Source organism: Anopheles aquasalis, chromosome 3 (assembly GCF_943734665.1).
Source record: "Anopheles aquasalis chromosome 3, idAnoAquaMG_Q_19, whole genome shotgun sequence".
Taxonomy (NCBI): domain Eukaryota; kingdom Metazoa; phylum Arthropoda; class Insecta; order Diptera; family Culicidae; genus Anopheles; species Anopheles aquasalis.
The window spans coordinates 59,436,049-59,458,284 of NC_064878.1; the positions used below are offsets into that span (position 1 = coordinate 59,436,049).

General features: G+C 48.8%; 3 protein-coding genes across 6 annotated transcripts in view; 2 read left to right on the forward strand and 1 right to left on the reverse strand.

The window, feature by feature from the left end:
* The window catches only part of LOC126578891 (uncharacterized), a 59,905-nt gene that overhangs the window by 16,345 nt on the left and 21,324 nt on the right, over window positions 1–22,236 (reverse strand). For all 4 annotated transcript variants that reach the window (XM_050241896.1, XM_050241894.1, XM_050241895.1 and 1 more), the window contains exon 3: window positions 1,375–1,477. In XM_050241896.1, coding sequence (XP_050097853.1) covers window positions 1,375–1,458 — 84 coding nt within the window. In that variant the 5' untranslated portion in view covers window positions 1,459–1,477. The remainder of the gene's footprint in view (window positions 1–1,374; window positions 1,478–22,236) is intronic.
* On the forward strand, window positions 10,834–17,353 carry LOC126576832 (uncharacterized). The gene is made up of 10 exons (XM_050238135.1): window positions 10,834–11,303; window positions 12,667–12,755; window positions 12,839–13,024; window positions 13,111–13,327; window positions 13,415–13,812; window positions 13,887–14,043; window positions 14,217–14,361; window positions 15,858–15,919; window positions 15,985–16,094; window positions 16,196–17,353. Exons 1-10 carry the CDS (start codon window positions 11,237–11,239, stop codon window positions 17,270–17,272), a joined length of 2,508 nt encoding a protein of 835 aa, XP_050094092.1. The 5' UTR covers window positions 10,834–11,236; the 3' UTR covers window positions 17,273–17,353.
* On the forward strand, window positions 17,663–20,660 carry LOC126578893 (serine protease inhibitor 2). The gene is made up of 5 exons (XM_050241898.1): window positions 17,663–17,818; window positions 18,890–18,987; window positions 19,069–19,881; window positions 19,958–20,108; window positions 20,175–20,660. The coding sequence occupies exons 1-5, from the start codon at window positions 17,788–17,790 to the stop codon at window positions 20,309–20,311; spliced, it is 1,230 nt and encodes a 409-aa protein (XP_050097855.1). The 5' UTR covers window positions 17,663–17,787; the 3' UTR covers window positions 20,312–20,660.

The window sequence follows — 22,236 nt, forward strand, 5'->3', positions numbered from 1 at the left end:
CACACTCTGTCACGACGAGTGAGAAAGAGTTGCCATTTCCGCCGCATAGTTGACCTCTCCCACGGAAACCCCACATCCCGCCGCAGTCGCTATGGGGTTTCCCCAAAAAAGTTTGTTACGCCAGCAAACTCGCTTACACGACCAAAGCTCTGCAGCCGTAGCTTAGCTGCTGGTGGAGATGAGAAAATACGGCCATAGGATGGGTCATCAGAGAGCACCCTCCACTCCACCCCCCTTTTTGGTCACACCCTGATTGCCATTTTCCAGCACTTTTCCAGCCACTGATTTGTGCCACCAGCGTCGAAGATAATGGAGCACAATTTACGATCGAGCAATGGAGCGATACGTGTGAGCAATACGAGGACCTCATCCTCATATATCGTACGTTTCGTCCTCTCTCTCTCTCTCTTCATTCTGTTCAATTCCGCGCAAATCTATGGCTTTAAGATGCAGTCAATGTACGGGGCGTTAAATTTAATGCCAAAGGACACGGTCGGATTTGTGGTTTGACCGACGACTACTGACCGAACGGTCACCAGGATGAATGTTTTCGCCCCTGCAGTGACAGTAGCGCAAGTGTTTGGACACCTTTTGCGACGTGGGCTGCCGATGTATCTCTCGCATGGGTCAACCTGTTTGTGTATGTGTGTGTGTTGATGTGCCAGGAACACGAGAAGCAGATCAATTTTCCGCTTTTCCTCTCTGCCTCTCTCTGCCTCTGGTCATCGTTGACCGGAGAATGATGTCGTTCCCAGGCGAGGCACGTGGTGTTGTGGATTCAATTTATTTGACATTTAGTTGCTTAACTTTTAATTAAACAACAGTTCCAGATGCCCGATGCTCTTTCACTCCGATGTTCCCGGAATGGGGTGGGTATCATAAATTTTCCACCAAAAAGCCACCGCTCTCGGTGCTCCTTTGGTCGAGCTACCTTCTTGCTTGAAGAGAAATTCTAGTCTTGATCTGATCTTTCATTGGAGTTAGCTGAATCGAAAAGGTAAAGGTCCCAAGAAAGTTAAATGAACGGAGCGCGCGGTTTGGAGTCCCAATTACCCAATGGAAGCCAGAAATCGGAACAACTCACGGATCGATCTAAGCCTACTTAGGTCTGCGATCCCTTACTCCGTATTTATGTTTTTCGTTCGGGTACGTGACCTTTTCACGGTCCTTTCGCTTCTCCTTCTTGACCTTTTCGATTTTTTTTATTCGTATAAAATCGTTCTTATTTTCGATTTTCAAACAGAAAAAAAAAACACCCGCTTCCAAATAGAGAACCGGCGCGTGGGTTACCGGCATTAAATTGGCACCCAACAATTACGCCGCCAACGCGTTTCCCGTAACCAAATCGAACCGAAAAGGGCAGCACCACCTTACCTGATTATCGCCATCGATGGAGAACGCCGTGATGTCGAGAAGGCCGCTCAGTACGCAGCCAAGCAACACGTACATCCACCACATCGTCCTGGATCCTGTAGTCCTGTTGATCCGCAAGAACAGAAAGAGGAAGAAGATGATTAGCGAGGGGGGGGGGCGGAATTACTTCGAACAACTGGAAAACAACAACAGGTGCAAATGATCAGACAAAACACAATCGCAAGAAAAAGGAAAACAGGAAAAAGGATAAACGCCTCATTAGAGACGCTGTTGCCGCCCCAAACCGGAAGGAAAGAAGCGTTCGATCCATCGCAACCACTTACAGCGCCTCCCATCCCATCCCATCCCCTCCTAGCGCCATTTGGAGATGAAATTTTATTGCTTCACACCGCGATTTTCCCATCTGTCTGTATGTTGCGGGGTGTGTGTTTTTTGAATATTTGCCATTTATCCATTCCCTTAAGGCGCCTTCATCAAACTTCTCTGCAACCGAGGATTCTGTGAAGGGGAACTGATTTTTTCCCTTCGCTTCAATTTGCCATTTTGTCTACTTTTCACGACTTTTCCAATCCCTCGTCTAGCTTTCGAAGGGAAGGCTTCGTTTTTATTCAGAGTTGCAAGCGGGAGGAAGGACCTTTTTTCTGTTTTCTTTCACTTTCACTGTGTGCTGCTTGCGATGCGATACCTGGTCGATGGCTGGATAAACACGTTTTTCGATCGAAGGATCTGATTCACGCGATGGTCCACCCACTCCCGGGCCAGCACTCGATCCAAATCCCATTCCTGTAAACTTCCATAATGGCTGCGAGCGAACGCGCGAAATCGCCTTAGCTTATCGCGTAGGGAGGTTGGCAACCGAAACGGGCAACTTTCCAAGTAACGCGATTTGGTTTTCTCGCTGGCCGCCCCTCCTCGCACTCATTAATGAGTTTCAGCAATTTTCCATTTTCCACCTGCCGTTCCGTTCGCAGAAGCTGGTTTTGGGAGCTACTACTTGAAAATTGCTTCTTTTCTTTTGTACCCGGGAAGGACCACGCGAAAACTTTCCCGACGCTATTTTATTATTATGTGTGAAGTGATTTTCCACCACCCCACCCAGCCCACCGGTGGCGTCTCGTCGACTTCGATTCATCGCGCCCCAAAAAGTTATCAATGACGACGACAAAAAACTTGCCAGTCGGATTTGTTTCTCTTTTCACGCTCTTCTTTAAGAAAATCACTTGCCACCAATAAAATGTCCGCAACAGCAGCAACAAACAACAAGCAAGGCCCTCCCAAAAAAGGGAAGACGCAGCTGGCCGGACCATCGCTTCAACCAAAGAAGGTAAGAAGCTCCGAACCGATTCTGTTGCTCGATGCTCGTGAAATATTCAACAACTTGTCGCTTCAACGCTGGCCGTTTTGGAGCAAATCCCGTTTTGCGCCTTTTGCGGCCTTCCCGGGGTGGAAAAGCGCAAAGAAAAACACAAAACCGTTCCGCCCTTCCAACCTCCCCAAATCGGTGCATTGATATTCAGCGCAAGTCCAGAGGCCATAGGCAAAGTCGGATAAATGAGCAAACGGTGTCGCGGGTAGGAGGGTCGGGCGGTTGGGCGTCTCCCGATTTATTCCCACCTGCTTCCCACCATCGGGTTGATCGATTCTGCGACCGGGCTCTCAAGACTACCTCTCGAGACAATCTTCCCTTCTTTCGATTACAGAGAAAGAGAGAGAGAGAGAAACGGCGGGAAAAGGAAAGAAAACCCGGGTGCAAACTTTTACATTCGATTTTCTCCGATCTCCGCAGATTGGCGCGCGTATTTCCAGCACACACTCATCCAGAGACTCCAGTTCCCTGGTACCCCTTCTTCTACTACTTTGGCCAGTGAAAAAAGTTGCCAAATTCGATTCGATTTGCTCACTCGCCCTCGCACAAGAGGACTCTCCCGGCACTCGGTTCGGTAAAGAAAGCAGAACATTTCTTCTCGCGAGCTAACGAACCGAAACTCGGTGCACTTAAAGTGAACCCAAGACCCAAGAGGTGCCGAGTGAGGTAGAGGAGAAATTGTCTTAAAGATGCCACCGAGCGAGGACGGATTGGCAGTCGCAGTTCCAAATGCTGTGGTTGTTCTTTGTTTGGTAAAAGTTGAGCAAGTGTAAATAGAAGGCAAAAGTTGGTCTTCAACGGTGCAGTTAGTAGCCGGAACGGAGATGGAGTGTTATTATTGCTTAAACTGCCAACTTTTACGAGCCTCGTGGCGCGAGTTGCACATTACATGTTAGCATCTCTTGTCGTTCGTTCGTTGTTTCTCTCGCTTGGTTTGCTGGATAAATTCAATTCCATCCGACATCCTCGACGGCTCCACACCTGGAGAGGACAGGGCTCTTAAACATTGATTAGTTCGATCATTCTTTTCCACTGTAATGGCACTAGAACTCTCCGCGCCTCTTAGCGTTTCATCGAGCGAATCGAAACTTATTTTCAATCGAATACCGTTCACCTTCTGCAAGCTCGGAGGACGGTGTGTATTTTTTAATAGAGCTAACAAACGAAACACGAGCAATAGCTCAGAGGATCTGCCATTTTTGCGCTCGAATAGCCCTCGATTAAACATCAAAAAGAGCCACGGTAGCGGCCACCAGTGTGTATGGATTTGATATGGCATCAAAGTCAGAGAGCGTTCGCCGAAAGAATAAAAAGTGAAATGCTAAAACCTTCGCCAGATACAAAATACAACTACCACGTCAACGATGGATCGCCGGTATGCTCACCACTGCCAACACAAATCATGCCACTCGTCACCGTTTACTCTCGAACCCAAAAAGTATGCTCTCTCTGATATGCAAAACATCAGCATTCGCGCGTAGCATAAATCGTCTGGCTCCGTCGACCGGAGCATGCCCACGGGGCAGGTTCTGAAGAGACGCCCCTGCGATGAGGTGTGCGGCGTGTTGATACCAATGGTGTGTCCATCCAGCCACTGCCAGGGGTTGGCAGTCAATGGCGATGGCGATGGAACCATTTCTGCGTACGGTGATCCGCACGACACAACGACAGTGTATCGATCCGCAAACAAAAGGACTTCTGGGAACGTTCATCGTCGTCCCGGGGTCTTATGGTCGTCGTGCTTTGGCCACCACGGAAACAGGCGAAAGCTCACCGCGCAGACATCGCTCCCCTCCCCCCCCCCCCCCCCCCCACAGGTTCGTTCGTTCACCGTTCTGAGTTCTGGCTGCTGCCGCTGGGGACAGGCTTTTTGGTTTATAATTTTGTTTTCAATTTTTCCCAACTAAAAACTGTTGAACCAGCCGGAACCACACCGTGAGGAGTATGGAGGGGACGGAAAGAAGGCATGCTCTCATCCTCTACCGCGCTCAATCCCCTCTAATCGTGACCACGTTGCGGCTGCGTCACGTTCACCAACATCGCACGAACGGCCGACGAGGACGACGGTGATGCTCACCGAACGCAGGCGTTAAGTAATCGAATTTATATTTATTGCCTATAAATTGTGTTTTATTTTGCGTCGGCCCATAAATTGAGCTGATTGTAGCCGATAATGCCGAAGTTGCTAGAGCGAAACCATCGATCCTGAGTCGGCGAGTACAAGCCGAGCGCCACTTTGACACCGCCACCACCAACGCCAAGCACAGCGACGATCGGCTGCTGCTGCTGACGAAGATGATGACGAGAACGACGACGATGACGGTGGCGATGGGAGAGGTGTCGGTGGCAATACAACTTTGGGCCCACCTCCACCACATCACGCTCGACGCTCTAGCGCTTCGAATATTCATGCAACTTTCGGTGTCAATTTGGTCTCCATCATATGCCGTCTGCCATCTAATGTATGCATTATTCAGTGCGAGCTTGCTGCTGATGCCACTGTCGCTGTCACCGCTGCTGCTGCTGCTGCTATCACTCCTGCTTGCAAATGCTCACGGAGAGGAAAGATTGTGCGAGCTAGAAATTATCTAATTTCGAGAACTCCTCCTCGGTGCTCCAACTACATGATTTCGGTTCACCATCTCGCCCACTGCTATCTTGTGTTGCTTGCAATCGTTCTAGGTTCAACACCAAACTCACCAAAGCAAACCCAAACGAAACAGCGCGCCTGTTGGCTGCCACAGGACGGGCTTTTGCTGTATGGAAATTACTTAATCCGCAACGATAATATTTGTCTGCTGATTATGCGACAAAATTGGGTGACGTAAAAGTGCGACCGAACGGGGCAGAAGACAGAAGACGAATAAGCAAGAGAAGAAAGAGGAGAAGGAGAAGAGAACATTTCGGAGGCGACATTTTCGGATTCCGAGAAACGCATGAATATTTGCGCAAAAACTTGCTTGATTCGGAATTAATTGAATCTCATTCCCGTCCCGAAAGCTTTCCGTGCGTTTGGGGGTAATGGAATTAAAAGACGCCCCCGGGAGGCGCTGCTTGCTGCGATGTTCTTTGCTTCGGCCGGTGCGATCTGCGCTGCGCATGAAGGACATTTCCTTTCGCGAGGCAAGTGTTTGAAGAGCAGAGTTTAATGAGTTAGTAGGTAGTTCAAATTGAAGGCCCCTAATTCCATGTTTGGTGCTTCTGGTCACACGAACGGAACTCGACGATGTTTTAAATCACATATGTTATCCTTTATGCTTTTTATTAATGAAAAAGAAACGTAATTACACCAACAAGTTGTTAAGAATGTTCCTAAATCCTATGCCTGGTTTTGCACATAAATGTATATTCGAAATTATTTTTCTACCTTCCAATGGACGATATTAAATTCATGTTAATCTAGCAAATGGACAAAAAATCCTTCTCCTGCTACTTCAAGGATAGGCGTTTCGTCTAAGTGTCTAAATGTATGAGCATTCCAATCACATTCGTTTCAATCCTAACTAATTCAATCTCCTTTTTCCTCATTGAAATACGGATCAGATGTCGTGGACATGGGAAAAAAACATTGATTCACCCGGTTAGACGTGCATTTACTGATTTACTCCACGGGTGCTTCCAAATGAATACCATCTCAGTGTTAACTATCATCGTAAGTCGGCTATTATGTGGTGGAATAAACCAGAAAAGTACTGCACCAACGCTCGAAGCAAATACCCTATACCGAAACCGCACTTGATTGATTCTACGTACTGCAGTAAACTCTGTGCCTGTGTGTTTACTTTCACAATTTATGCTCAATTACCAGTTCTACCACAACAAACAATGGATTCTCAGAAATGCCTTCACTCTTTTGTGAAAGCATCTGTGCGAATCTGGTGTCTGAACTGAACGAATCGCTTCACCTCTAAGGTCCCTTGCAGCTCAAAGTACAATCAAAACCACATCCATCCTACGTTATCGTGTGTGCGCGGGTGTGTTTGAGCTACCGTTACGGCGAAACATTCTTTACACTTTGCACTCCAACCTTCTGCGCTTCTTAAATGCTATCTCAACAATCACAGCTGCAAAATCCCGACAAAATACAAAAACGAAAACAAACGGAAACTTCACCAAAACCAAAAATATGTTTCAACAGCTCCAAAAAGGAACCGCAGCATTCCAGACACGTACCACGTGCCCGCGTACACCACACACGCGAGCTCAAGAAAATGATAACACACCCACACAGACACACAGAGAATCGTGCCAGGACTTTGATCGCTGTTCCAGCAACGGAAGAGGTGCCAGCAACAATCGTTACATTTAGCGAGCACGAAAAATTATTCTTAAAACCGCAAACCGCACGCCAAACGGCAACTGTGTATGTGGTTACAGGTTCCCCCCGCCGCCGCCTCCTCACGAAACAAGATCGAAAAGCTTCGCCTCAACTTTGCATCGAAACGCCAAGCAAAGGCCCCGCTTTTGGCTGCCCGCGGTTTCGGTTACTTTCGGCAAAAACTTGCTCTCCCCGCCACGGAACACTCTTGCAGTGCGTGCCCACGTGGCCCATGGAAGTGAAGTGCCTGGCGATGGCCAAAGATGCCAAGATGATGCCGCTCGCTTTTTAATCTCAGCCAGAACGTTTAATTCCCGCACGTATAATTCCAATCCATTTTCACCGATTGCACATAAAACTTCTCGTGCGAAAGGCGAAAGCGAAATGCGCAGTCGGTGCGTCGGTGCTGCGACGTGCTATCACACGCTGGGCCTTATCGTAAACTCCGCAACCACCAAGCTACGGGTGCATGGAGCCCTCGGTATACGGGAAATTGCACACCACCACGGCTCGTACCACATACTGCACTCTCTCACCAGTCCCTCCCAAAAAGGACCAAAGGAAAGAGAAAGGCAGCACACGATCTTTAACAATGAACTATGTAATTTGAGGCGAACAATCGTTTGCCGAACAAAATGGCTCAATTACACATTCTTCCTATTGCTCGCAAGCTCCCTTATTCCGGGGCAGATCAGGCACCGTTCCTTTCAGAACGCTGGCAGCACAGTTGAGGAATTCTTACACGGATTGCTCACGAACGATGCTCCTGGTGGTTCCGGCACGGTCTGGCAGGCATTATTTTGGCTTCTCTGGTGTGGCCTAGCACAAGAAGTCTTAACCTCAAAAAGAAGGAAGAAGGAAAGAAAAAAAAGAGGAATTCTGGAAAGCTGCAAAAGGGCAAAAGGGCGCAGCAGCAGAAGGAGTACGAGTACGGTTGGAGATGCTTTTCTCCAGTTGTTAGGAACCAGAAGGAACTCCGGAAACGGAGATGGTTGAGCCCACCTGGGCGCCAGGCAGGCAACTTTTCCGACTGACGTATTTACAGAACGTAAAACTTGCGCTCACATAATTGTGTGTGACTATTCCATTTCCCGTTGCAAGGGTGGAGCGGAAAGCCCCCTGGAACACAGGAAGCTGTCGGTCGAAAGCAAGAAAAAAATGGAAAAGAGGAAGTAAACACACACACGCTCTACGAGTGCGGTGCTCCTTGGGTGCAAAAGCAGAAGTGGAAAACAGACTTCACATACTCGCCGTTGCACACGACGACGGACTGGTTGCTGTCGGTGGCGCTGGAAGCTAGTTTGGAGCACCCTTGAAGACTTTTGGCACGTTGGGAACGCAGTGGTCGCGGTAGCTCGTACTCGGACACGAAGCTCTAATGATTTGGCTTCAAGCGCAGTAACGCCACGGGCGAACCCCACACTGGGCGAACGGTACAGCATCTGGTGGTTACATTTCGTACAATATGCATTTCAAAGGGCTCTCCCAGCTGCTTGTTTCAATTGATATAAAATATTCATTTTGCAAAAATCAACTTCAAAACCAAAGAATCATTCTGGCCAAGCGCTGCTGCTCCTCCTCGGCAACAGAGAACGTGCGCTGGTGTCATCCAGCACCGTAGTAACCGCGCTAGATCCAAGCATCCAGCGTGTACGTGAGCCCCCCAATGTACACAAGATCCGTTGTGTGATGTTCCAATGTTTCTGGTTGATAAATTAGAACCAACAAAAGGCACATTATCGTCACACATCGGGAACGCTACCATACCCTGGCTCCAACTGTTAATTTGAAGTTTACACCAAGCGAACACCAAAAAGTTTACGCTCGGAATGTCCTGAAACAGCAGCAGCAGCGCAGCATCGACACCGAGTATCACAGTCCATACTGCGTGACCATTCCTTGTTCCCGTCACTTGGCACAACTCGTGCGCCTCTGTCTTGGCGAATTTCGTCTTCCAAGTACACACGTTTAGCGCCGACTTGTGGAATGGTTGGTGCTCCCATCAAACACCATGTTCTACCGTGCGGGCGGTGGGAGGCTGGGTTGCAGATGCAAGATGGTGGATGATGGAACTTTGGAGGGCGTAATCTTGAGGTGCCTGACTCGTTGCGTTCGGCACGTACCGGCAATTGTGTGTGCGTTCACGCTCCTTGGTGGACTGGTGAGACGGTTGAAGGATCAAGTAGAATGTTAAACAAAGGGGAAAAAAGAGGGCAAAGAGAAGAAAAAAGAACCCTGCCCTCCAGCAGTGCATGCGCGTCAGGCGCAAGTAAACCCGGAGTGCTGCTGCTGCTTCAAGACCGTTACGGACCGGGCGTAAACGGGAGCAAGGCGCTGAAGGCGCTGAAGTTGTTCTTCAGCAGCACCAGCAACTCTTCGGCAGACACGGGCGGATGTAACACCGCGGTCGGTGGCGCGAACAATCTACACTTTTCAAGCGGTCAAACACTCGCTTTGTGCCAGATTTCAGCGCCTCGCCTCGGTTGTCGTCGGCCGTAAAGCAGTGTGTTTGTTTGTTCATGAGCTCCCGTTCACCTGTCTGATCCCTTCTCCACCACACCCCAAAAACCGGAGAGACACGCCATTCCGGCACATTGGCGTGGCGAGGGAATTCCAACCATCTGCGCGCACAAATTGCATAGTGTGTTGTATGTTGATTAATAGCGGTCTGGGGGTGGTGTAGCACTCGAAAAAAAAAATTGGGTTCCCAGTGGGTGGGGGTGGCCTACCCGACAGCTCACAACATGCTGGGCTGCTGGGCCGGGGGACATCCATTTGTACAGCTTGTTGGGAATCCCTCCGCTTCTGATGGCGCTTCTCGGGTGTCTCGAGGTGTCGCTTAAATGTTTTGTTTTAAAGATTGTCTTTTTTATTGTGGGTATCTTCTTGACCTACAAATCGGAGCAGGGTATGTTTTAACGCTTTAATTTTAACTGGCTCTTTTTAGGAAATTTTAAATTGTTTATTACGACGAAGGTACGCTTGTGGTACATTTATTGAAAAAAAAAGAATATATAAACCATGAAAGTTGTAGCAAAAATTTGGATAAATAAACACCTCACTCAGGATGATTCACTTCGCACACATGTGTTCGATATAGGTGTTTACCGCGTGACGAACCAAAGCTGTTGGTGTACCGTAACGAATGTTTACTATCACCCTTTTCGGGCGTAAGCGATTCACAGTCGCAGTCCGCTGAATCGAGCTCATAATCAAAGTGGAATCATGCGTTGCTCATATCATGCTTTGGCGTTTGGCCTAGGGTTTGTTATTCTTCCCTTCATCTTTATGAAGTGAAATCGTAGACCAAAAAACATCAATTAATGCGCTGTAAGGTTCTACGAACAAAAAATCGTGATTCAAAGGACTCTGATCGTAGCTCATTTGCCATAAAATACACAAACAATGTTCAAATCATGTAGCATGTTATCGGTCCGCCAGTGTGAGTGCTTGGGTCAATCGCAGCAAATAACAAGCAAATAAAACTAAAAGAAGTTGATAGTAAACCCTCGGGGACCCCGCATTCGTTCTTAATCATTCAAGCCAACGGAGCACCACTAGCACTAGTATAGCGGCTAATCAACTATCAAAGCCCGCATATGCGCGCCAAGCGTCCTCCGACGGTACCCGGGTTCAATCGCCAACGAGCGCGATAACGCACGATCGCGGCGGCGAGAGTAACCCTTTTCGCAGTGCAGAGCGAGATCGTCTCTCGCGGGTCGCACCAGGAGAGTGATGCTGAGACAGATCCCAACGCCATGCGCTGACACACGCTAATCAACGGTTGAGTACGGTTGCGTCGATCGTCGGGGAGGCCAGTAAGGTTTCGGTCGCCCACTGGTGAGGCTCGTGCAATCATCTCGCTCGCTTCACTCTCTACCACACTGCTATACCAAGATCGTAGGTTCCAGTGTGCGAAGGTCAAACTGGGACTGACGGTAGGAACGTTTTCCGTGCCGTGCCGTGTCGTGTCGTGCGTGTTGATTTTTTGCAGTAGACTACCATCGTTACCGTTCGCGGTCAACCAGCCGGACGGAACCAGTGAACTGTGCAGCGATCACCAATCGACCGATGCGGATGGAGTTTTGACAAGGGAAGGCCCGTGCCGCGAGAACGTAAATATCATCCGAAGAACGGGTGGAAGCTGTCAAACCGGTGGTCAACGCCTCGGCTTCGGAATGATTAGACCGTGGCAATCGTCATCGTCCGTGGCACTTGGTCCACTGTTTACCGTCCTGCTTATATGTAAGTGTTACCACCAACCACTAGTGAACGATCGTTCTGTGTCCTTACATTCGCACAAAACTGGAAAAAACTCCGTTTGCAAAACGGAGCAGTGGAGCTCACATTCCCGTTGGTTGCCACTACGATCGTGCTCAGCTACTACGTCAGAGCCGTGGCATCTCCGTCCAGTGCGTGCCGGCTGCGCGATCTATCTGATCCACACCAACACCACCGCGTACGGAGCGCTTTGTGCCTTGTGCATAATGATCACAACAGTGTTCGCTTGGCACGACGACGTGACACGGATTCGTGACGTCACGTCACGTGACGTGATCTCCGCTGCGCAAGAGCTGCCCTTTTTTAACGATCCGATCGTTTATGTTCGTCGCAAACGAGTGGTGCGCGTGTTTGACGATCGCATATCGCATTAACCGGTAATGATCGATTGACGCACGCTGCGGCTGCTCGCCTGAATTCCAATCCGCACCGCTTAAGCTTAAGCGGTTTTATGTAACCGATTGAAGGGATTCGAGCAGAGCGAGCAGCAAGCAGCGCGCCAGAATTATGGGCCCGGGAAATCCCCCACGAAACTATGTTTCGCTTGCAAACGAACAGCCCACGCACAAGTGACAGGTGGCTGCCCGGATCAGAGAGAGAACCTGTCCAATTTGGGGATCAGCGATGGAGTAGCGTTAATCAGGCAGACGAGCTTTATGGGCAGCAGCAGCATCCTATCTGCTAACTGCCAACTGGTTTTCTTTCAAACAGGTTACCACCGATGTCAATGGCACAAAGCAGGGTTAAAATGTTAGGAATGGTTAGGAAGCTATCGATGACCGAAAGGTTCCAGGCAGCTTTGGTAGAAGCTCATGCTGTCACTTTCCGGTACGGATGCGTTAGCACACAAATAATAGGGCTAAATGATCCCATTAGCGCCTCTGGCGCAGATCTGCGGAGCCTAACCCGTTGCTAAACCAAGTAAATAGCAACGTTCACAACGCGTTCCAAAAAATCCAAAGCGTTTGTCATTTGGACAACTTCTGGTGCGACAGTGAGCGACATGTCAATTGATAACAATGAGCCCAATCACTGGTTTTTCCATCCACATTCCATCTCTCCTTTGGGCAATCTCGAACGCTCATGAGTAACCTTGACTGACGGTGCACAGTTGTGTGATTTCTATTCTGTCACCAGACAAGCCGTGAGCACAGCAAGTTAATCATACACCGTCTGGGATGTAGCTAATCAAAAGATGAAACAATATTCCCCACGAGACCCCCTCACAAGGTGCCTGGATTGATGTAGTAGCAATAGAGAGAGAGAGAGAGAGACATCTTGTTGACATTCGATTTGATACGAACTTCATTCCGTCCATTCGTTTCAGATGCCTTTTTGCTACCTACCCCGGTGAGATGCGCCGACCAGACGAAAGTGACTCCCGATACGTCCAATTTCGAGTGGAAGCTTGCCCGGGTAAGTTCACAGGAAAGTCGCGCTCCAACCCAACAGCCGTTGTAAAACGTCCACGCTATCACTTTGTTCCCACGACGCAATAGGAAATCTTCCGGCACGAGGACTCGAATGTCGTGTTTTCACCGTTCTCGCTCAAGCTGCTGTTGACGCTGCTGTACGAGGCCAGCGAGCCGGGCTCGCAAACGCACCAGGAGCTCGAGATTGTGCTCGGTGAGCGGAATCTCCAGCAAATGCGCTCCTTCTACGATCAGTTCCTGGAGTCCTCAATGGTAAGGTAGAGAGGCCAAGCGAAGGATCCTTTTGCAAGGAGCGTCTAATTGTTTCAATTGCTGTTCTCACTCCTTGTTTCTACCAGAAAACGAACGAGGACTACGAGTTTGACATCGGTACTAAGATGTTTTTGGACAAATCGCGCGGCAAACTGAACGGAGGCTACCGGGACTTGCTAGAGCAAACGTATCGTACCTCGCTTGAGTCGCTATCGTTCAATGGGGCAAAGGTAGCGGCAGATCGGATCAATCAGTGGTGCGATAAGATCACGCAAGGACGCATCTCACAGCTGGTCAACGAAGGTAAGAAAATCAAGCCCATCGTTGGATGCCAACTGAAAGGTTTTCTGGTGTTAAGAAGATAGTAATCCGTTTCCTTCTACCCATTAGATACGATCGAAGGCTCGGTACTGATCTTGGCAAACGTGCTGTTTCTGAAGGCGTCTTGGAAAAACTCGTTTCTGGACGAGAACACGCGTGACCAAATTTTTTACGTGACTGACAACACCAGCGTGACGGTGCCGTTTATGAGCCAAACCGATCTGTATGACTTCACCGAGCATGCGGAACTGGGAGCGAAGGTGTTACGGTTACCGTACAAGGGACGCCAGTTCAGTATGAACATGGTGCTACCCTTCCCGAACACCTCCCTGGCAACCGTCATCGATCGCCTGTCGGTTGAGATGCTGCAGTCCGTGAGCGATCGGTTCGTGAGGGAAGAGGTGATCGTTACTATTCCCAAGTTTAAGTTCAACTATGGTATCCTGATGAACGAAGCAATGCAAGCGGTAAGCAACAGAAGATGAAGAATGGTAGAGCCAAACTAAACTTACTTCTATTCTACTACCCAATTAAATTACAGCTGGGTGTAAAGGATATCTTCAATCGGAATGCATCCCTTCCGTTGCTGTCACCCGTCAACAACTCCACGAAACCGAACAGCGTGGAGGTGTCCAAGATACTGCAGAAAGTGGGCATCGAGATCAACGAGAAGGGAACGCTTGCCTTCGCCGCCACAGGTATACCGAGGGCCTTGAGCACGTTTCTAATCTGCGTGACCCAACTGCCTTGTACCGCTCGCTGATCAATTGTAAACATTGATAACGGGCTCGGCACCGCGCAGCTGCTCGGGTCTGTAGTGTCTTTTCAAACGCATTAATGGTATTTTTTGTGCTTCCCCTCGGCCCAACAGAGATTCAGCTCGTCAACAAATTCGGTTACGATGGCGATCCGTTCGAGTTCGATGCGAACCGACCGTTCGTGTTCTACATTTTGGACGAGGAAACGAATACTGTGCTGTTCGTGGGCAAGGTGATCGATCCATCCGGAAGTACCTAGTACATCTGTTGCTGCTGCTGCTGCTGCAGCCGTCGTAGCATCAATGCCACCACCAACCGTGCCAGAGCTAGAGCTTTAAAGGAACCGGACACAGTCCATGCATGACACAAGCTACTCAGAATGAACGGGAACGTACACATTTCACACTCTACTGACCGGGGGACATCGTAAGACGTAAAGGGCGTGCTACGGATGCAGAGTAGTGGCCATAGACTCGCCACCCACATACATTATCGAGCAAACATATGACTGAAAGCCCCGACGGTAGCGGTTGCCACTGGACAACGCAACCGCAAAATGGTTCATCCCGATAGAAGCACACCGACTCGCGCTGGTCGGTGACCAACCCCATTTTAGCGTTCCTCTAGTGGTTAAGTTGAATAGAAAAATGAAAAACTAAAATAAACGCTACATCAACCCTTCCAAACGGTCTACAGGCATTTGTTTTTCAATTAAACTAAGTACCGCGCGGAGCTTCAGGGAACGTTTCTGAGAACTGAAGGCACTAGCGATAAGCGTAGGAATTCCACGGTTGATGAAAATCCCCAATCCCTAAAGGAGGTGCCGCCCTTCAGTGAACGTTTTTCTTGCGACATGCACAATCAACGCTCATGATCGCCCGTGATTGGACCAATTAATATTCAAGCGCAAGAAGAAAAAAAGCAAAGAAACCATACGATGTGTTCCACTTACAGGCGGGATTTAGTTTGCACGAGATTCAACCTGCACGTCACCAGCGATGTGCCACCGGCGATGTGCCACGAACCCAGATTCCTGACCACCCAGTAGCCAATGTCTTGGAGAAGGGAAAAGCCGGTGACGTCTATTAGCATACGCATTTATCACCGATTCTAATGTGGCAGGTGCTTTTGTCGGTTAAGAAAAGGAGCATTCCAACGAGACTATCAACAAACTTGTTTGCATAACTCAATAAATTCTTAATTAACACCTTGATAGATATTTGTTATAAAATCTTTCTTGAAATCTTTACCAATGTCTAACTACTGAGCAACTAAAATTTTCCATACAATTTCATAAAAAATCTATTCTTCTAAGTATTCCGTTTTTACAATGAATTAAATCCATTGTCTAACAGACAGCATTCTATTGGCTAACAGGCTAATAGTAGCCAAGCAAAGAAGCACCACTTTTAAAACTAACAATAAATAATCGACTATATTCAAATGACATTTATATTACCATACTGTGATATAAGCTGTGTACATATTTCAAGCAATGCTTTCCCATCATTTTTATTCTTCGTAGAGGTTTGTCTGTACTAAAATATCAAGCCCTCTCTCTCTCTCCCAGAGTGTCGCCAACGATTGACGTTCTGCTCTTGTTCACTCACCGGAGAGCGGTGATCGTGCTCGTTCACGCTCCGTTAGCACGGAGTTACTGATAGACACCAACAGGGCCCAACATCGCCCTATCATCTCGCACCGTCCAGTGATCGCGCGCGCATCATCATTGGTCGCTCTCACCAGTTGTGAATCGACATGGCATCGCTGCGACCAGAACGGTGTACACGAATTATCTGCTGTCTACTGCTGGCACGTAAGCATCTTGCATATGTTTAATATTTTGAATCACTAATTCGTGGCGATTGTCAACGATTTCAGTGTTCAGCGACATAGCGACATCGCGAAATGTCTTCAAAAGTCGTTTCCTCGAAGAGTATCAACCGTACGCGGGGCCGTGGAATGATGAATTTGACTGGAGATTGATAAAGGTTGGTATGCCCATAATCAGTGCACCCATTCGCGCACACAGACACAATCATTCGCTCACACTTGCTGTCGTAATCTCCGGTCGCAATCCGGTAATTCACAGGAGATTCTGCCTAAAGTGCCGGGCAATGTGGTGCTATCACCGATATCGGTCAAAACGCTGCTGACACTGCTGTACGAAGGGAGTGCAACACGATCGGAGACGCAACGTGAGCTAAGTCGAACGCTCGGAATCGACGATCCGCAGTCCGTGAGCAAGCTGCAGGAGGATCTGCGTCACTACAAGAGCCAATCGACCGAAGGACTGCTTATTACGGATCGGGTGTTCCACAACGTTTCGATTCCGGTGACGCACAAGTACCGCATCATTATCAATGACCAGTACAATGCGTCAACGGAGGAGATCAATTTTGGCGATCCCGATGCGGCGTCCGTTCACATCAACCGTTGGATCTCTCATAACACCGGTGGACTAATCGAGGATGTCGTGCGGGCGGACACGCTACGTGATACGCTGCTACTGCTGATCAATACGGTCTACTTCCGGGGTAACTGGGTTGAGCCGTTCCCCCTGAATGCGACTGCCGAGCGACCATTCTACGCCACCGGACGCCCTACCACCGGAAATGCCACCTTTATGAAGCAACGCGAACATTTGTTCTACCATCGACGCTCGGCCCAGCTGGGCGCACAGATTCTGCGCCTGCCCTACCAGCAGAATCAGCTGGCAATGATCGTGGTGTTGCCGGAAGAAGGGCAATCGTTGGATCAGCTGTTGGTGCGCCTTACACCCGATGCCATCCATGGTGAGCTGTCCGAGCTGTTTGAGGAAGAGATCGATTTGGAGGTGCCAAAGTTTAACATTCGATATGCGGGATCGTTGCGTGAACCACTGCAGCGACTTGGGCTGGCACGGATCTTCGGCGATCAGGCCGAACTGCCACTGATTGCGCGTGGGCTGTCCACGCCGCTCAAGGTTAGCACGATCTTGCAAAAGAGCTGCATCCAGGTGGACGAACAAGGCACCCAGGCATCGGCGGTCACCGAAAGCTCGCTCGTCTTCACCATTCTCAGCGAACCGGTCAAGTTTATCGCCAACCGACCCTTCCTGTTTCTAATTCTTGACGAATCCAAAGGCACCTGGCTGTTCGCCGGGAAGGTTGAGGATCCCTCGACGTAAGCGGAATGCTAAAGACGCAGCCGGGATCGCTAATTGGATCGAAACAAAAGAATAATAAAGATGACGCGTTCGGTCAAACAACCTGCACTGTTTTCCTTTTTGTCATTTGCTTATCCTGAGCTGGGCCTCCTTTTTCTTGGTTGTTGTGAAGCGTTAATACAGCGATGAGACGTCAGCGCAGTCCGGTTGAACCACGCAAACCGGTTTCCCTGGCAATCCGATCTTGAATTCGTCGCGACAATGCCATCGGCGATCGCCGGTTCCGCTGGTGCTCACCAACCGGTATTTCACTCCACAGCGTCTGGGGAAGTGGGTCTGGTACCAATACCAGCGAACTAACGGGCGGTACTCATCTTGTGTGATCCGGCGCGGACCCCGCGGGGTAATGATGAGAAACGTAGTCGCGATCGGTCAAAGTCAATTTGACGGTCAGATCGAACGGTCCGTCAGAAAGTGAGTGCAGTACAGTGGTCTTACTGGTTCCAGCGATAAGAGCGAGCAGTGGGTCTAGCGCCATGATTAAGTTTAGCTTCGTGATACTGTGCTGTAAGTGATCATCGAATCCATTGGAAACGGAGAGGGCGAGGATATTGCGTTTAATGTTTCTCTCATTTTGAGATGATTTCATTCGGGATTCAACTACTTTCAAGGCGTCACACGGTTTAGCATTTCGTTGGGCAGCATTTCAGATGAGGATGATTGATGAGGAAAAGTAGATAGTGTCAGTGAGTGTGGCACTCGGCGCAGTTGCAGATAAGGTTTGTGGCTGGTAGCGTCGACACGGGGAATGCCTGATTCCGCGATGCTCTGAAAAACCCACTGTTTGGATGACCCTCGGCAGCCAAGGTCGGTGACAATCCGCTTGTGTGGTTGCGTTGGCAGACTCCAGTTTCGACACAGACAAAACCACAACCACAGCCGAAGCTGATGCTCAGAACCGTGTTTGTGCCGCCGGATCTCGCTGGAACTAACATCTTGAGGAAGAAGCCACCTGAACGATCATCATGGCGTCTGATCAGCCCGCCCGGAGCAGGCGGGATTAGAATAACAAACGGGCATTGAGCAAGCTATTTGAAGTTATCTGCCGAACGGTATGTTTGCCCAAGACATATTTGGACATCCCGATCCAATCAGGTGGTCAACAAGAACTGGTCGAGCTTGTTAGCCAGTTAGCATGTACGCACCCGCAGTGCAACGAACGCCGATCGTCGAACATCATCTTAGGGGTCTCGAATGAGAAACGAAAAGAGTACTGGCCGATGATACAGCGGACAAGAGCACAGGGCTGGTGTGTTGGTGAGACAACGAAATGTGAAACAAATTGTGGGAATTCCCGTCCAACTGATAATACCGGTATGTGCCGGTTTCTTCTTGACCCTGCTACCACAAACCGCGATCATGCGAGGATCAGCGGGCTTACAAACGAGTCTGCAACAAAAGCATAATGTTGCGTTACCCACTGGTTGGAAAAACCAGTGTTAAAATCTTTATCGGAGTTACTCATTATAATAACATTCCTGGAAGATGATCTATTTGTTTATTGCCGGCATTGTACATGCGTCAGCCACAACTATTCTGCACAAATTGAATGCCAATCTTTGTTGTACTTATTTCTAGGTTCAGCACTTTTACTGCTTGACGCATCCGCGCAAGACTACCCGCATTCGCCATACGCAGGAAGGAGAAATGTGGACTTTGATCTTCAGTTCATTCAGGTACATATAGGCAAAGGGACACACCAAAAAAGGTCACCAAAAAAGGTACAAAACTCACTCGATTCTCGTGCTAAATTGCAGGAAATTTTTAAAAACAAAAACACCAACGTCGTACTGTCACCGTTTTCGGTGAAAATTTTGTTGACCCTCATCTACGAGGCCTCGGACACGAGCATCGGAACATCATCGTCCAACACCAAGAAAGAGCTGCGAGTGGTGCTGCCATCCGATAACATCGATAGCACCCGGGACTCGTACCGGGAACTGCTCGCCTCAGCTCAGGTGCAGAACAAGGATTTCGATCTCAACATTGCCACCAACTTCTTCGTCGACAACTTCATCGAGGTGATCAACAAGTACCAGCAAATCGCAAAGGCTTACTACGATGCATCGGTCGAGAAGGTGTCGTACGAGAACCCAACAGAGGCCGCCAACACCATCAACCGCTGGGTGTCCAACTCGACGAACGGGCGGCTGAAGGAGATTGTCACACCGGACGGTCTGGAAGGTGCCATCATCACGCTGATCAACGTGGTCTACTTCAAGGGCCTTTGGTCGTACCCATTCCCGGAGACTCCGAACAATGTGAAGCCATTCTTCCGCTCCCAGGGTAAACCGACAACCGTGCAGTACATGGAGCAGAACGGTCAGTTCTACTACGACGATTCGGATCTGCTCGGTGCCCAGATCCTTCGGCTGCCGTACCGTGGCAACAAGCTGGGCATGTACATCATCTTGCCGCACCAGGGTAACACCATCCAGCAGGTGATCGATCGCACCAACGGCGATGTGCTGCATCAGGCACTGTGGGTGATGGACGAGAGCGAAGTCAATGTGACCATTCCCAAGTTTAAGATGGAGTTCAGCGAGCAGCTTAACGATCCTCTGCAGCAGGTGAGCTTATGCCTCTGATAACACGACAATCAGACAACAATCTAATGTTGGTTTTACTTTGCTTCAAAACGAACAGATTGGTATCCGTGAAATCTTCTCCGCCAACGCATCGCTGCCGCTGCTGGCACGCGGTGTCGGAGCACGGAATGAGGTGCGCGTCTCGCGAATCTTCCAAAAGGCTGGCATCACCATCAACGAGCTGGGCAGTGAGGCGTACGCTGCTACCGGTAAGCCAACTACTAACTAGAAAACACACAAGCATTGGCATCGCTGACCGTTTGTTTACTCCACAGAGATCCAGCTGGTCAACAAGTTCGGTGGTGACGGTGTGCAGATCTTCAACGCTAACCGTCCCTTCATTTTCTTCATCGAGGATGAAACCCTCGGAACGATGCTGTTCGCCGGCAAGGTTGAGGATCCTCATGTCTAACCATCGGCAGATGCGAACCGGATAAAAGGCGAAAGTGAGAAGCAATGACAAGGGGCGAGCCATCGTTTGTCTTAGGCGTTCTTTGATAGCACCCCGAAGCAACACCATAGCAACATACCCCCAGCGGGCAATAAAGACCTATCGGATGATAAAGAAAATCGATTCTCGATCAGCTCGAGTGCTTCTAACGCATGGTCGAGTGAATTTCCTCACACCGACCGTATCTTCTGCCGACCCGGTTCGAAAGAGATTAATCTCTTGCAAAATGGCCACCACCACCATCACTCCGAAACAATCAATCATGCGAACAATCAGCTGACTATAAATAAACTCCATTAAGATGCACTTATCACCGCCTGGTCCGTAAAGGTAGAAAACAACTCGAGGGCACTGGTCATCATGCTGCAGGTAGGAGCACAACACTGCGGCCGTGACGAAGCGAACGCAATGCCACTCCTCTGCGGGACCTTTTCCTTAGCTACGGAAAGGGATCTAGGCCAAGAAGAAAGGACAATGCAACGGTTACATTCGCATGATAACGAAAGCTCCCGTTGTCGCCTCGCTGCGACGGCACATAAATAACGCTCGGTCATCGGATGGCCATTACATCGGGTGGTTTGTTCAATTTTCCGCCAAAGCGTGGCAATTAGGTGGAAGGAGCACCCCGTGTCCGTGTTCTGTGGTCTTTGGCTGCACGGAACGTAGAAGAGCGTTCTGATATCAAAGCGCCTTCACTGGGATAAAGTACTTTGGGGACATATTCTTCTTTTCAGTGAGGTTATAATGGTATGGAAGATAAACTCATCTTTTATGCCGAAGCCATCACGGGTGCTATGCTTTGTTTGTGATCGTGGTCTAGATGGTGCTAATGGCGTTATTGCTCCATGGCTGGAAATGAGCCATCGTTCAAAGAAGGTCTGTTTCGCTGTTAAGTCATGATAATGACAGGAATGCCGATGGTCTTTAGCATGTAAACGCAGTGCTCCCACCGGGCTGCTTTCTGCATCATACTGGATGCAGACATGCTAAACGGCGTATCCAAGCGAAACTATTTAGCAAAGCTCTGGGCTTCCACCAGTCTCTCGTGTTTTTTTTTTTTGTTGATTTACTAGTAAAGTGCTTTTCCTAGTTCAAGTATCCCAAGTCCCCCATGTTACCAAATCTAAGTAAAACGAGATAATAAAGTAGGGTGCAAACAATCTTACTTTAGAAATTGATAAGATGTATATTTGTGTTTAACCCATAACATATGCTTATGCCAAACACAAACGCAGAAAGCGTGACAGCAAGGTGACGATTAGAAACTGGCCCATAATAGAGATGAGTGCCGAAGAAGGAACTCTTGAACAAGAAACGTTTAATCAATAGCCAAACATTCAAAATGAGCAAACAAAACGTTGGGCTACGTAATTAATAAATTGCGTCTTTAAAAGAAAATAAGAAAAGGTTTCTGGTTACGAATGTTTCTTAGCTGAACAGTTGAAATACCAGCTCCACAGAACGCTCTAACTATTTTTTCTCGCCTTCGTGAAATGTATTCAAACAACTCCCCTTCCTTTAACCTACATATTGATATGCGATCAATGTGGATTAAATTACGACGATTTGGGAAAATCGACTCGTGGTCAACAAGAAAGTCGCTCACGGTGCACATCGAATCCCTTTTTTCCTTCGTTCTTTTTTTTCGATCCGTCCCTTTTTCCTTAATATCATTTCCCAAACCCAGGCACCCTATTCAGCGAAGGTCGTTAAGGTTTTTGGGGGTTGGAAAGTTTTATCTTATCACTGCAGCTCCATCAACGATAATGTGTCGCTCATTTCAACACCTGTACCCCGCCAGCGCCAAGGAACCGGCCATGCTGATCCAAAAGCCATGAAGACATCCGTCGTAGCCACCCGTACGAATCTCTGTTCTGATTGCAAGC

Bases quoted from the DNA above. Each gene is read 5' to 3' on its own strand.
- LOC126576832 (XM_050238135.1), top strand. From the start codon at position 11,237: ATGATTAGACCGTGGCAATCGTCATCGTCCGTGGCACTTGGTCCACTG. The intron at 13,025-13,110 runs GTAAGGTAGAGA...TGTTTCTACCAG, and splicing joins AGTTCCTGGAGTCCTCAATG to AAAACGAACGAGGACTACGA. The intron at 13,328-13,414 runs GTAAGAAAATCA...TCTACCCATTAG, and splicing joins CTCACAGCTGGTCAACGAAG to ATACGATCGAAGGCTCGGTA.
- LOC126578893 (XM_050241898.1), top strand. From the start codon at position 17,788: ATGATTAAGTTTAGCTTCGTGATACTGTGCT. The intron at 17,819-18,889 runs GTAAGTGATCAT...ACTTATTTCTAG, and splicing joins TAGCTTCGTGATACTGTGCT to GTTCAGCACTTTTACTGCTT. The intron at 20,109-20,174 runs GTAAGCCAACTA...TTTACTCCACAG, and splicing joins TGAGGCGTACGCTGCTACCG to AGATCCAGCTGGTCAACAAG.